The 13,024-nt window shown below is 65.9% G+C and overlaps 3 protein-coding genes across 4 annotated transcripts; 1 reads left to right on the forward strand and 2 right to left on the reverse strand.

Moving 5' to 3' along the window:
- The first annotated feature begins 1,038 nt into the window (after positions 1–1,038).
- On the forward strand, positions 1,039–3,581 carry MRPS26 (mitochondrial ribosomal protein S26). The gene is made up of 4 exons (XM_086747718.1): positions 1,039–1,327; positions 2,389–2,526; positions 3,058–3,181; positions 3,329–3,581. Exons 1-4 carry the CDS (start codon positions 1,047–1,049, stop codon positions 3,458–3,460), a joined length of 675 nt encoding a protein of 224 aa, XP_086603844.1. The 5' UTR covers positions 1,039–1,046; the 3' UTR covers positions 3,461–3,581.
- A 551-nt stretch (positions 3,582–4,132) lies between these two features.
- On the reverse strand, positions 4,133–5,650 carry LOC147601045 (neurophysin 1-like). Of its 2 annotated transcripts, XM_086746925.1 has the most exons (3): positions 5,011–5,650; positions 4,663–4,870; positions 4,133–4,333 (listed from the first exon to the last, which is right to left on the reverse strand). In XM_086746925.1, the coding sequence occupies exons 1-3, from the start codon at positions 5,128–5,130 to the stop codon at positions 4,284–4,286; spliced, it is 378 nt and encodes a 125-aa protein (XP_086603051.1). In that variant the 5' UTR covers positions 5,131–5,650; the 3' UTR covers positions 4,133–4,283. The 2 variants fall into 2 exon arrangements, with proteins under 2 accessions (XP_086603051.1, XP_086603050.1); XM_086746924.1 differs by lacking the exon at positions 4,133–4,333 and having other exon boundaries at positions 4,516–4,870.
- A 1,696-nt stretch (positions 5,651–7,346) lies between these two features.
- On the reverse strand, positions 7,347–9,243 carry LOC147601046 (vasotocin-neurophysin VT). The gene is made up of 3 exons (XM_086747122.1): positions 8,950–9,243; positions 8,234–8,435; positions 7,347–7,619 (listed from the first exon to the last, which is right to left on the reverse strand). Exons 1-3 carry the CDS (start codon positions 9,121–9,123, stop codon positions 7,453–7,455), a joined length of 543 nt encoding a protein of 180 aa, XP_086603248.1. The 5' UTR covers positions 9,124–9,243; the 3' UTR covers positions 7,347–7,452.
- Between the last annotated feature and the right edge of the window lie 3,781 nt (positions 9,244–13,024).

The raw sequence follows: 13,024 nt of genomic DNA on the forward strand, positions 1-13,024 counted from the left end.
CCCCCCTCGTCGAATTACCCCCCCTCCTCGAATTACCCCCCCCCCCCGGATTAACCCCCCCCCCCCGAGTTACCCCCCACTCGGATTTACCCTCCTCTCGTGTGTCCCCCCGTCCCCCCCAAATTCCCTCCCCCAGGTCCCGGCCCCGCTCTGCCGCTGCCCCCCCGCCCAGTGCCCCCCCCGGCACCCCCCGGTCCCGCGGCGGGAGGTGAGTGGGGGTCGAGGGCACCGGGACGTCCGGTACCGGAGGGGGATCCGGTACCGCTGGGTCCGGTACCGACCCCAGCCCCGCTCCCCGTAGGGCACCGCGCCGCGCCGCCGGTGAGCGGCACCGGCCGAACCCACGCGGGACCGAGCCCACGCGGGGCCCCCACGGGCAATAAAGGGGCTCAGGGAGGGGAGACTCCGCTGCTGAGCGGCGTGGCTGCCGGGCCGAGCGGCGTCACGCGTGGGTGGGGTGGGGTGGGGTGGGGGGCAGCGTGGCTGAGGGGTGTCAATGTCCGTGGGTGCCAAGTCGTGTCCCGTGGGAGGCTGTGTCTCGGGTGGGGGGGGGGGGTGTGCCGTGGGGAGGCTGTGTTTCATGGGGGGCTGTGTTCCGTGGGAGGGGGAGGTTTTTTCTATGGAGTGACTGTGTCCCGTGGGTGCCGTGTCGCGTGGGGGCCGTGTCCCGTGGGTGGTTCCATGTCCCACGGGTGCCGTGTCCCGTGGGTGGTTCCATGTCCCGTGCAGGGGGAGTCGTGTCCCGTGGGAAGTCGTGTCCTGGGTGGGAGGGCGGCGTGCCGTGTCCCGTGGGTGTCTGCATCGCGCAGGGCGGGGATCCGTGGGACGGGGGGGTGTTTCCTTCGGAGCACCTGTGCCTCGTGGGGCTGTGTCTATGGGGGGGGGGGCTGTGTCTACGGGGGGGGCCGAGTCCCGTGGGTCCCCGTCTCCCGTGGGTGCCGCGCCCCGCCACTCCGTTTCCCGCCAGGCCCCGCTCCCGCCCTCCCCGTTCCCATGGTGCCTGGCGGGGCGGTTCGCTAACGTCACGTCCGGTCTCTCCGGCCGCCATGTTGGCGGCGCTGAGGCGCTGCCGCTCGGGCCCGGCCCTGGGCGCCGTGCTGGGCCCCGCCGCCCGCCCGGCCCCCGGCCCCGGTCCCGGCCCCTTCCCCGGCCCCTGCCCCGCCTGGGGGCCCGGGCTGGTCCCGGCGCGGGGCCGCAAGACGCGGCACGACCCCCCCGCCAAGTCCAAGGCGTCGCGGCTGAAGGTGCCGCCGCCCGTCGACCCCGAGGAGCTGCTGGTGGTCACCGAGCGGTACCGGCTGCACCGCCTGGTCCTCGGCGCCCTCCGGTACCCGCCCGCGGGCCGGGGCTGCGGCTGCTGTGGGGCGGGGGGCTGGCTGTGGGGCTGTGGAGGTGCTGTGGGGCAGGGGAGGGCCGGAGCCGTGGGGCTGGGATGGCTGTGGGGCAGGGGAGGGCCGGAGCCGTGGGGCCGGGACGGCTGTGGGGCAGGGGAGGGCCGGAGCGGTGGGGCTGGGATGGCTGTGGGGCAGGGGAGGGCCGGAGCGGTGGGGCTGGGATGGTTGTGGGGCGGGGGAGGGCCGGAGCGGTGGGGCTGGGATGGCTGTGGGGCAGGGGAGGGCCGGAGCCGTGGGGCTGGGACGGCTGTGGGGCAGGGGACGGCCGGAACGGTGGGGCTGGGATGGCTGTGGGGCAGGGGAGGGCCGGAGCCGTGGGGCCGGGACGGCTGTGGGGCAGGGGAGGGCCGGAGCGGTGGGGCTGGGATGGTTGTGGGGCGGGGGAGGGCCGGAGCGGTGGGGCTGGGATGGCTGTGGGGCAGGGGAGGGCCGGAGCCGTGGGGCTGGGACGGCTGTGGGGCAGGGGAGGGCCGGATCGGTGGGGCTGGGATGGCTGTGGGGCAGGGGAGGGCCGGAGCCGTGGGGCTGGGACGGCTGTGGGGCAGGGGAGGGCCGGAGCAGTGGGGCTGGGATGGCTGTGGGGCGGGGGAGGGCGGGAGCCGTGGGGCTGGGATGGCTGTGGGGCAGGGGAGGGCCGGAGCTGTGGGGCTGGGACGGCTGTGGGGCAGGGGAGGGCCGGAGCCGTGGGGCTGGGACGGCTGTGGGGCAGGGGAGGGCCGGAGCCGTGGGGCTGGGACGGCTGTGGGGCAGGGGAGGGCCGGATCGGTGGGGCCGGGACGGCTGTGGGGCAGGGGAGGGCCGGAGCGGTGGGGCCGGGACGGCTGTGGGGCAGGGGAGGGCCGGAGCCGTGGGGCCGGGACGGCTGTGGGGCAGGGGAGGGCCGGAGCCGTGGGGCTGGGACGGCTGTGGGGCAGGGGAGGGCCGGAGCCGTGGGGCTGGCCGTGCTGTGGGGCAGATCCGGGAGGGCTGAGCGCTCCCCCCTCTGTCCCGGCAGGGCCGAGTTCAGGGCCGAGGTGCTGCAGAAGAAGCGCCAGGCGCTGCTGGCCCGGGAGGACTCGGCGCAGCTGACGGAGGAGCACCGGCGCCTGATGGCCTGGAACGACCTGGAGAACGCCCGGCAGCGAGCCCGCAGGTCAGCCCGGCCCCGCGCCCGCCTGCTTCCCCTCCTGGCCCGGGCTTCGGCTCCCGCGGAGCTAAATTCTACGCCCGGGTCGCTGGGAGTCGGGCTTCGTTTTCACCCCTCTCGCTGCTGAGCGGGGTAAAAAAAAAAAAAATTCCTTCTCCGCTGAATTTCTCCGCGTTCCCTCCTGCCCCCTTGTCTGCTCGGGCTTCCAAGAAAATCAGCACCTGCTGGATCTTGGGAAGCGAGAGAGGGTTCAAGGGGAAATCCCGCCTCTCACGGCCCCGCCGGCTGCGCCCGGGCAGGGTGCGAGGCGCTCCCGCCGGGAGAATCGCGCCGGTGCCCATCCGTTTGAAAGCTTTGAAGCTTTCGCGTTCGTTTTCCTCTCGCCGGAGGAGAATTCTCTCCCCTTCCCCGATGCGGCTCCTCTGCTCCTTCCCGTCTCCCCCGGCTGCGCTCAAACCTTCGGCGGCTTTCGCGGGACGAGCGTGCGTGCGGCGGGGCCTGCGCCGAGTCCTCGCTGTTTCCCTTTCCGTGTGGCAGAGAGGAAAGGTTGAGGAAAGAAGAGGAAGAGCGGAAGAGGCAGAAGTTAGAGGCCGCGGAGAACAAGGCCAGGATGAGGGAAGCGTTCCTGAAGGAAAAGGAGAAGGAGGTTCTCCAGCTGCAGGTAAGAGCGGCCCTGGCAGCGGCGCGGAAGCCGTGCGCTTTTTTTTTTTTCCCCGGAGATTTTTTTACGGCGGTAGGCGGGAACGTGAACGGCGGCGCCTTCCGGGCGCTGAGGCGCGTCACGAGCCGGTCCCTGTCCTTCATCCAGGAGGAAGCCAAGACGTTCGTCACCCCGGAAAACCTGGAGGCGCGCATCCAGGAGTGCCTGGACAACCCGCGCAACTACAACTTCGCCATCGACAAGGACGGGCGCGTTGTCAAACGGACGGTGTTGTCCTAGCGACCGGGGCGGGGGGCTTACGAGCTCCGCTTACGAGCCGGTTTCTTCTTTTTTTTTGGTTTGGTTTTTTTTTTTTTTTTTTTTTTAAATGTATAAACGGCCCCTGGAATTGTTTGAGGAAGCCTGCGCGCCTGGCTGTCGTTCTTCGGAAGGGTTGAGCGTGGGAAGGGGAGGCTGAGGGAGAAACTCGGGGGCAGAGGCTTTTTGCCTTTGGGGTTTGGAATTTCTTCTGAGAATTCCTTGTTCCTCAGGTTTTTACTGTGGTTCCTGCTCCTCCTTTCCACCCCCGTCCGGTGGGGTGGCGAAACGAGAAACCCGTGCGGCGGGCGTCCGCGCGGCGCTGGCTTTTCTCCCTCTCCTTTCCTCTCCCTTCAGCCCTCGACGCCCGCAGCTCGCGCTGTGGTGGCTCTGGCTTTTCGTGGGCTCGCAGACCGAGCTGCGCCCTCAGCTTTGCCCCCCGAACCGCTGATTTTGGGCTGCCCACCCGCAGTTTGCCACCGTTCGGCGGCGGCAGGCTGACCACGGGTCCCGCTGTAGGAATCGACCTTCAGTCCTTGCTTTTTGCCTACACTTGCCTAAAAAATGATTTTTTTTTCTCTCCAGCCAGCCCTCCCGCGCACTTAAACCAGGCAAGCGCACAAAAAAACCCCAGACTTTGCTTTTTTATGCTTTTTTTTTTCTCTGTACAATTTTTATTTCTAATAGAGATCGTCGCTCTAAATCTGAGCCGCGGACCTGGGCTCGCCTGTTCTCGGCCCGCGGCGGGGCTGCTGCGGCTGGGTAGGTCAGGGGTCCCGCGGGTTCTCCTCTCCGGCGGGGTGCTCTACGCGAACGGCGCTTCTCGCTCGCAGGAGGAGTCCACCGCGCAGCCCTCTGCGCCGGGGGGAGAGAGGGGAGAGCGCCGCGTGAGGCCGGACGGCCACGAACCCGCCCTTGCACCCCCCCCGGCCCCGGTTTTTAATGGCGTCCGGCGGGATCGCCTGCGCCTCGTGCCCCGCGGCCGCCACGGGAACCCGCCCGCCGTGCGCCGTGGGGATTTTTTTGGAAAAGCGTTAAGGGGCGTGGGCTGCGCTACGCCGCGGCGCTCCTCCCGCTTCCTCGGCTCCCTCGCTCTGTGCTTTCCCCCTTTCCCCAAAACCCCGTCCCCCCTCCCGCTTTCCCGTCGCAGCCTCGTGAGGAGGGGGACCCGGCGCCGCCCTCACCGCTGCTGCAGCAGATGCCGGGGGCGGCGCAGCTCCCTCCGCTGCCGCCGCAGGCTTGGCGGCCCGACTCGCAGGGCGTGGGCAAGAAGTTTTCCTCCTGGCACCGCAGGGTTTCCGAGGTGCCCAGGTAACAGCCCCCCAGCTCCTCTCCGCAGCAGATGTTGGGGCCGAAGCAGTGACCCTTGTTCCTGGGGCCGCAGGGCATGCACTGAGAAAAGCCAAGGGAGAGTTATTTTGGGGAGCTTTTCCCCAAAATCCCGCCGGCGTTTTCCCCTCCGCAGCCCCGCGGCGGGCCGGAGGAAGGAAAGGAAGGGGGGTTAGGAGATCTCCCGGCCCGCCGGGACGTACCTTCCTGATATCCACGTCCAGGACGGCGCGTTTCCCCCCGATGGGGCAGTTCTGGATGTAGCAAGCGGAGGAGAGCGCCAGCAGCCCCAGGAGGCAGAGGGCGAGCGCTTTGCCGGCCATGGCTGCGGGGTCGGGAAGCTTTTTTCGGCTTTTCGTCCCGGCGAGCGGGCGCGGATATATAGCGCCGGCTCCTACTTACGCATGCCGGCGTCACCCCTTTCCCTTAAAAACCGCAAGGTATTGCTTCCCACAGCGGAGGGCTCGGCTAATAACCGGAGGTCGAGGACGTGAGGTCAGGGCCGAGGTGTTGGTTTGCTCCTCGCCGACGACTCCGGCCGCGGCGGGGGCGGGGGGAGGCGAGCGGGGGCTGCGGCTGCTGTCTGGGGCTCGCGCGCCGTCTCTGCCGAGCCGGGCTTTGTCGCTCCGTGTCCCCTTCGGAACCCGGCTGGCGTGGCTTGGGTGGGGATGGACGCGGGCGTCTCCGTCGCCTGGTGGGACGCGTCCGCCCGGGAGAGGGGCGTTGGGCTTCCCTGGGCTTCAAATCCCTTCTGGTTTTGGGAGGGGGAACCAAACCCCTGTCCTCCTCGGGGACGGGAAACGCCGCATCCAGCCTTTCCCGCCCGGCTTTTGGGGGACGCTCAACCCTGGCCTTGGCCCGCTCCGGGCTGGCGGTGCCGCTGAGCCCGGCCCCTTTCGTCCGAAAACACCAAACCTCGTCGGCAAAAGGCCCGAGAACCCAAATTCCCCCCGTTCCCTCTGCCCCGGCGCTGCGTCCGTCATGCCCAGGACCGCGTCGGCGGCAGGCGAAGGAGACTCCCCGGAGAAACGGCGCCGAGGACGAGGCCGAAGGCTGCTGCAGTCACACGGCGCCCTCGCCTTCGTTACCGCAATTAAGAGCTTCCTGCCTTGAATAAATTCCGCTGCTGCGGACGAACCTTCCGTCTCTGGAGAGCGTTACCCCCCCTTTCCTCCCCGCGCCCGCTTAATTGGGAATTAGGCGGCCCGGCGCCTGCCAGCCGTGACCTCGCGTCGTCCCCTCCGGTTTGCTTCCGAATCTGTCACTTAGCGAGGGCGGCCGGGTCCCCGGGGGGCGAGCGGGGCGCCGGGGCGCCGCGTTAACGGTTTGGAAAGGGGGCTCAGCACCGTTCAGGAGCCCCTGCAGCCGGTCTGGGGGTGCCTGCCCCCCCCCCCCCCCCACCCCCGGGCAGGGTTGGGGTGCGTCGTGGGGAGGGAAATGTGGACAAATTTTATTAAAAGCCCCCGGTTGTCAGCTCCTGGGGGTTTGGGGACCGCGACGCCCCGATGCCGAGGCTCCCGTCGCCCTGGGGCATCACCCCTGCCCCGTGACTGTGGGAGGTGTTGGGGTTCACATCCTGCACCCCGGCGCTGGGCTGAGCCCCCACCCCGGTCCTTCATCCCACGGGTGTCCAGCTCGGGGTCGCGCATCCGCGTTGGCGCTGCCGCGTTCCCAATGATTTGGGGGTGATTTCGGGTCCCCCAGCTCCCCGGGACTGGGAGAAGATGCTGGGTCGCGGGTTTGGGGCGTTGGGTTTAATCCTGCTCCCCCTTCGGGGTGCGGGGCGCTGCGGCGGGCAGGATGGGTCCCACGGGCGCGGAGGAGCTCCACCTCCCGCAGGTGCCACCTCCCTCGGGGACCTTATAAAGGGCGAGCTGGCCACCGCCGCGTCCCAGTCCGGAGCGGGGACGTCGCCGGGGTAAGAGCCGGGGAGGGGACAGCGCTGGGAGAGCGGGACCCCGAATTTGGGGGGGATGACGGTGGAATAACCTGAGGGGGGAGCTGATCCTGCCCGTCGGTCTCCGGCGGGGCCCGGTTCGGCGAGCGATGGGAAGAGACGAGACCAACCCTGGGGGGCTGCGTGAAGCTGGGGTCCCAAACCTTTCCCCTCTTGGGGAATTTTTTTTTGGGTGCTTTTCCTTTTTTTATCATTTTTTTTTTTTTAATAGATGTGGCTTGAAACGGCGCTGAAAGCACCAAGACCCCAAACCTGCCCCAAAGAGGGGTCTTGGCCAAGAGGCAGCGCGCTGGTGGCACCTCCCGGGGCGTGATGTCCCGGGGCCGGGGGTGCTGGGCGGCTCAGCGCCCATGGGTGCTGCCGGGGATGGCCGGATCCCAAAAACCGCCTCTCCCCGGGCTTTTTTCACCTTAGCGCTGCGAGGACGGGGCCAAATCCTGCTCCCAGCACGCGGAAGCCAAACTGCACAGGGCTGGATGGGGATTTTGGGGAGAAGTTGGGGAGTTCCCCCCACCCCAGCATCCTCGAGCGGGTCCCCAGGAGCCCCCCGTCACCCGTCCCCGACGTCCCGGACGAAGCCACCACAGTGCACGAGGACTTTTATTGGGTTTCCTATTTACAAGGCTGGGCTGGGTGGGGGGGGACCGGGGCCGGTTCGGGGACAGGGTGGGACGCCCTGCGCCCCAGCTCAGAGGAGGGGGTGTCTGCCCTGCTGCTGCTGCCGGTTCGCCAAGTGCATCAGCTTGAGGAGCAGATCTCCGGCCGAGCCGTCCAGCACCGTCAGGTTCTTCTCCTCCGTCTCCTGAGCCCCGTCGCCGCCCTCGCCCAGGCAGCCGGCGTCCGTCGCGCAGGTTTCTTGGATGGAAAGCGACGTTTTGGGACGGGGTGGGTTATTTAGGACGGCCTGGGTTTTGTTTTCGGGTGGGGAAGGGGTCGGTGGTGGCCAGGGGTGCCCGTGGAGCTCGCGCTCCAGCTTCCTCCCTCCCGTTGAGCGGGGAGCGGGGCTGGCTGGGCTTTTCCCAGACCGTCCGGGAGACTCCGGGAGCTTGGCCGGGAAGGAGCTCTGAGCCCAGTCCGTATCGTGGGATCACGGCATGGTTTGGGTGGGAAGGGACCTTCAAAGGCCACCCAGTCCAACCCCATGACAGGAGCAGGGACATCTCCAACCAGATCAGGTTGCTCAGAGCCTCATCCGACCCGGTCTGGAATGTTTCCAGGGATGGGGCTTCTGCCACCTCTCTGGGCAACCTGGGCCAGTGTCCCACCACCCTCAGCGTAAAAAATCTCTTCCTCACACCCAGTCTAAATCCAACCAACCCCAAATCATCCCCAAATGGGGACACCGCTGCCGCTCCGTGCCTCGGTTTCCCCTTCGGAAGCCGAGCTCACGCCATTGCCACCCCAAACGGTCCCGAGCCGCCCCGAACTCCCCATCCCGCTGACCCCCCGCACCCCGCCCCCCCCGTTACCGGCGGTGCAGCAGATGCCGGGCGCTGCGCAGCGGCCGCCCGAGCCGCAGGGCTGCCCGCCGGCCTGGCAGGGCGAAGGCAGGTAGTCTTCCTCGGCGCAACGCCGCGTCTCCGCCGTGCCCAGGTAGCAGCCCAGCTCCGCGCCGCAGCAGATGCCGGGGCCGAAGCAGTTCCCTCTGTTCCCGGGGCCGCAGGGCATGCACTGTGGGAAGGAGCTGCCTGAGTCCCCCGTACCGCCCCCCAAAAATGGGGCAGGGGTGGGGGGTCCACCCTGCTTTGCACCCGGTTTTGTTGGAATGAAGCCCCCTCGTCGCTTTGCCGGGCCCGGGGGTGCCACGCCGACGCGGGGTGCCCCGTCTTGTCCCCACCTCCAGCAGCGTGGCCCCGTGCTGCGGCGCTGGCTCCACTTTTTGGGGGCGCCCCTGCTGCCCCCCCACCACGGGGTGCCCTGTCCCTCCACGGGGCCGCTCAGCTGCGGCCAAGCCCTGTCCCCATCTTGAGGCGACAACCGCTTTTGGGGAGTCACCCGTTCCTCCGCCACCGCCCCACCGCGTGCCCTTGGGCATGTCCCCCAGCCCTCCCAAAAAAGGGGTCCACCACGCTGCTCGGGCGCACCCAAGGGTGCCCGCCGGTGACGGGGACCCTCCGCACCCCACGGCCCTCCTAGAACCCCCCAAAAGCCCCATCCCATGCACCCGAACCGCCCCGTCCCGTACCTGCCGGAGGGCCGTGTCGGCCAGGGCCCGCTTGCCGCCGCGGGGGCAGTTCTGGATGTAGCAGGCGGAGGACAGGGCCAGGAGGCAGAGGAAGGAGAGGGGCAGCGAAGGCTCTGCCATGGTGGAGGGTGCCGGCCGCCGCGCCGCGCGTGCCAGGGGAAGCCGGCTGTGCATCTGGCCCCGTGCTGAGCCGGCCGCTATTTATGCCGCTGTCGCCCCTTCCCAGGGGAGGAGGAGGAGGAGGAAGAAGAGGGCTGGGTTGTTTTTTTTTGTTGTGTGGTTTTTTTTTTTTTTGTAAGAATTTTTTTTTTTTTTTCCCAAATGGCATCCAAGCAAATCTGTAATTGAAATGATTCAGTGCAGGAGCGCAAGCGGCAGCGCTCAGGGCTGGTGAATCTCCCACCCACCCACCGCCCCCCAGCTCCGAGGGGCACGGGGGCCACCCCAGAGTGGCCAGTTCACGGGCAGGGGTGCTGGACTGGGAGGGTGCTGGTTTGGGGAGGGGGTGCTCAGTCAGAAGGTGTTGGTTCTGAGAGGGATGCTGGTTTGGAGGATGCTGGTTTGGAAGATGCTGGTCTGGAGGATGCCGGTTTGGGAAGGATGCTGGTTTGGGAGGGATGCCGGTTTGGGAGGGATGCTGGTTTGGAAGATGCTGGTTTGGAGGATGCTGGTTTGGGAGGGATGCTGGTTTGGGAGGGATGCTGGTTTGGGAGGGATGCTGGTTTGGAAGATGCTGGTCTGACTGGGATGCAGGTTTGGAGAGGGACACTGGGCTGGGAGTGATACTGGTTTGGGGAGGAGTGTTGGTTTGGAGGGATGCCGGGCTGGGAGGGGATGCTGGGAGGGGGTGAACTCTGGGGGGGGGTGGGGGTGGGGGGGCACAAAGATGGACCTAAACCAGGGGGCTCGGCTGCAGCGCTGGGACCACAGCGCACCGGGGTGTGGAGCAGGGCCCCGCCACAGCCTGCGCCCAAAGGGCCCCCTCAGTGCCACCCACCGCTCCCCCACCTCTTTTTCGCCAAGAAACCAGAAGGCAGAGAAACCAACAGCAGATGGAGAAAGAAAACGGGGAAAAATAAATAAATAAAAAAAATAAAATCACCATTGGGTCTGGGATTGACCACCCGTGCTGAGACCCGGCACGCTCGTGTCACCAATGGGTTGTCAGATATGGGACAAATGGCAGGAAAAAAAAAAAAAAAAAAAAAAAAAAAAAAAAAAAAATCTCTCCACACCATCCAGCTGTGAATATTCCTGCCGGTCGCAGCTCTGCTTTCCAGCGACGCCGAGAGCGACCCCGGCAACCTGAAATTGCAACGCAGCGGGGAATCAGGCGCCCAACGCGCATCCGCTGCCCCCCGAGCGCTGGGGCTGGCTGACAGCGGTCAGGAGGGGCTCGTTTTGGGATGGGGGGGGTGGAGGGGCTGCTGCCAGCCGTGGCCCGGCCTCCTGGGGTGATTTTTCCACCCTTCAGCCCACCCTGACCTCATCTTCATCAAAAGTAGGGAGCTGAGGCACAGAACCCTAAAAAAAAATCAGCCTGGGGCTCGCTTGGCTCGCTGGGCTTCGGCGGCAGCAGCGAGGGGTGTTGGGGGGGGACACGAACCCCGGGGCATCGCTTCGCCATCTGGGTGGGGAAACTGAGGCACGCAGAGGTGAGGGCAAGCGCCAATTTTGGGGCTGCGCTGGGGGGTCCCAGCCTGCTCCTGTGTCCTGCCCTGGGATTTGGGGAGGGATGCATCAACCTGGAGGGGCGACGGTCCTGGTTTTTTGGGGGGTCTCTTGGGTTTTAATGGGTAAAATGGGGGTGATTTCCCTTCCCCGCCCCACAAGAGGGGTGACGGTACCCTCCCGGCGAGCGGCGAGCTCCCAAATTCGCCGGATGCCCACCGCCAGCGCCGCTGAATCACCCGCGCGGGGCAGCAGCCGTGGGCAGCGCTCACGACCAGCGCCATGAGCAGTGGCCACGTCTCGCCGGCCAAACCCCTCGCAGCGGGAGCCCGAACCCGCTTGCGTCGCAGGACCGAGGAGGACGCAAAAAAAAAAAAAAAAAAGCCCTCGCCTGGGAAAAAAAAAAACAAACTTTTCTTTAAAAGAAACCCAAATGTCAGCTCTAAATTGGGTGCTACGCGCTCATGCTCCCTCTCTTCATTACTGTATCGTAAAATTACATTAGCCGGGAATGAGCCGCATTCAAATGACTCTGTGTCTGGAATGATAACGCGGGAATATGAGATTAAAATGTAATTATGCTCTTTAAAGTCAAGGAAGGTTAATAAAACGGTGGTGGGTTTTTTTGGTGGTGTGTGTGTTTTTTTTTTTTTTTTCCCTCCAAGTTGCAGAGGCTCCACAGCCGCAACGCAGAATCACTTACGGGAATCAAGGGGAGGATGAGGTGGGAAGGGGAAGGCAAAAAAACCAACAAAAAAAAAGGGTAGAAAACAGAAAAATGGGGTTTGGGGGATGAAAATATTGGGGTCATTTGGGGCGAGTCATGGGGGGAGTGGTGGGATGCCGGGGTTTCACGGGCAGACCCAGCTGGGAGCAGCCTTGTTGGGCAGTGACGCTCGCTGGTACCCGGCCGCGGCCCCGGGGTGATGCTGGGACCCCCAACCCCCACCCAGCTCCCGCACGATGCGTTGGGGCTACCGGAAACCGCGCCCCAACCTCCCCCCCAACCGCCACCACGGGAGAGGTCCCGTCTCTGCGTCCCCGGCGCCGGCTTTGCTCCGCCACGTCGCTGCTCTTCCCGGGGCCCCAGAGGAGCCCCCTTCGTTAGCGCTGATCTCCTAACGACACGCGAGGCGGGTGACGCGGGCGCGGCGGCGGCATCAGCTGCCTGCTCTCCGTCACCGGGCCGGCGGAGGAAAACCCCAAAGGCCTGGCACGGGGTGGGGAGCGGGCAGCACCCTCAAATCCACCGCCCGGCCCCCTCACGCGGCTTAGCCCCGGAGTTCGGCCGGTTGTGCCCTTCCCCATCGCTTTTCCCTTCGGGGAATAACCTGGACGGTGGGAAACGGGGCGTTTCTGCACAAAAACCACCCCCCAGTTACACCCATAGCTTTAAAACATCACTGATGCACAGAAATGATGATTATTTTTTTTTTCCCCAGTTCTTGGGTGATCGCGCCCTTGCACCCGGCCAGGGCAAACCCCAACTGTATCCCCTCCTCCCATCCTTCATTAACAGCGGGAGCTTCGTTAGCGTTCGGTTTTTGAGAGCCCCTTTGGAGGCAGGAGAGGGGCTGGAGGTCGCGGCGCTCCGCCGCAGCCCACCCGTGGTCGAAGTTTAATCAGAATAATTCAGAGGATATGAGGTACGGTGTGGAAAACTGGATTTTATTTTCACTGCTTTCTGCATTTTTCTGCCTTTGCCCACGGCTGGCGGGGGCTGCAGCGCAGGAGAAACTTGATTTAAACACGCTGCCCCCGCGCCGGCGATGGAGAGCAGGGCAGGCTGGCGAAGGAGCGCTCCCGCCTCTCGTCCGGGCGAACGAACGCTCCTCGCAGGGACCTGTCGTCGCGGCGTTTCGTGGCGACCGCTTCTCCCCCAGCCTGTCAGCCGGTCGCCGTGAACTCCCGGCTTGATGGGGGTTAATGGCCGGGGGCTGGTGGGGAGGGGAGCATCCTGCAGCTCCCAGCTGAGCGCAGCACCTTCGTTTTTTCGTGTCACGGCTCCTCCGCTGCCGCGATGCGCCGGAAAATAGCTTTGACGCTCGTTGGAAGAAGGAAGAGCGGCCAACGTCAAGATTCGCCGAGGCGCGGCTGTTATCGCTTGTCCGTCCCAATCCATCCCGCTGGGATGCAGACGTCACGGCGGGACGTTACTGACCGACGAGGGCTGGATTTGGCCTCCTAAAAGCTCTTGAAGGAGAGCGTTAGAGGAAATTGCTCAGGCCTTCCATCAAAGGCCAGTCCCCACCTCCCGAGGAGAAGACAGGCTGGGCGCCGGGAAATAAATGTGCCGGTGGCGTCTGCCCGTCTGCACGAGAGCTGGAGGGGAACCGCTGTGGGTTCTGGCAGAAGACCCCACAAAGTCGTAGTGATGAGAGTCCCCCATCCCCAAGCCCATGTT

Source organism: Chlamydotis macqueenii, chromosome 4, assembly GCF_036417535.1.
Source record: "Chlamydotis macqueenii isolate bChlMac1 chromosome 4, bChlMac1.mat, whole genome shotgun sequence".
Taxonomy (NCBI): Eukaryota; Metazoa; Chordata; class Aves; order Otidiformes; family Otididae; genus Chlamydotis; species Chlamydotis macqueenii.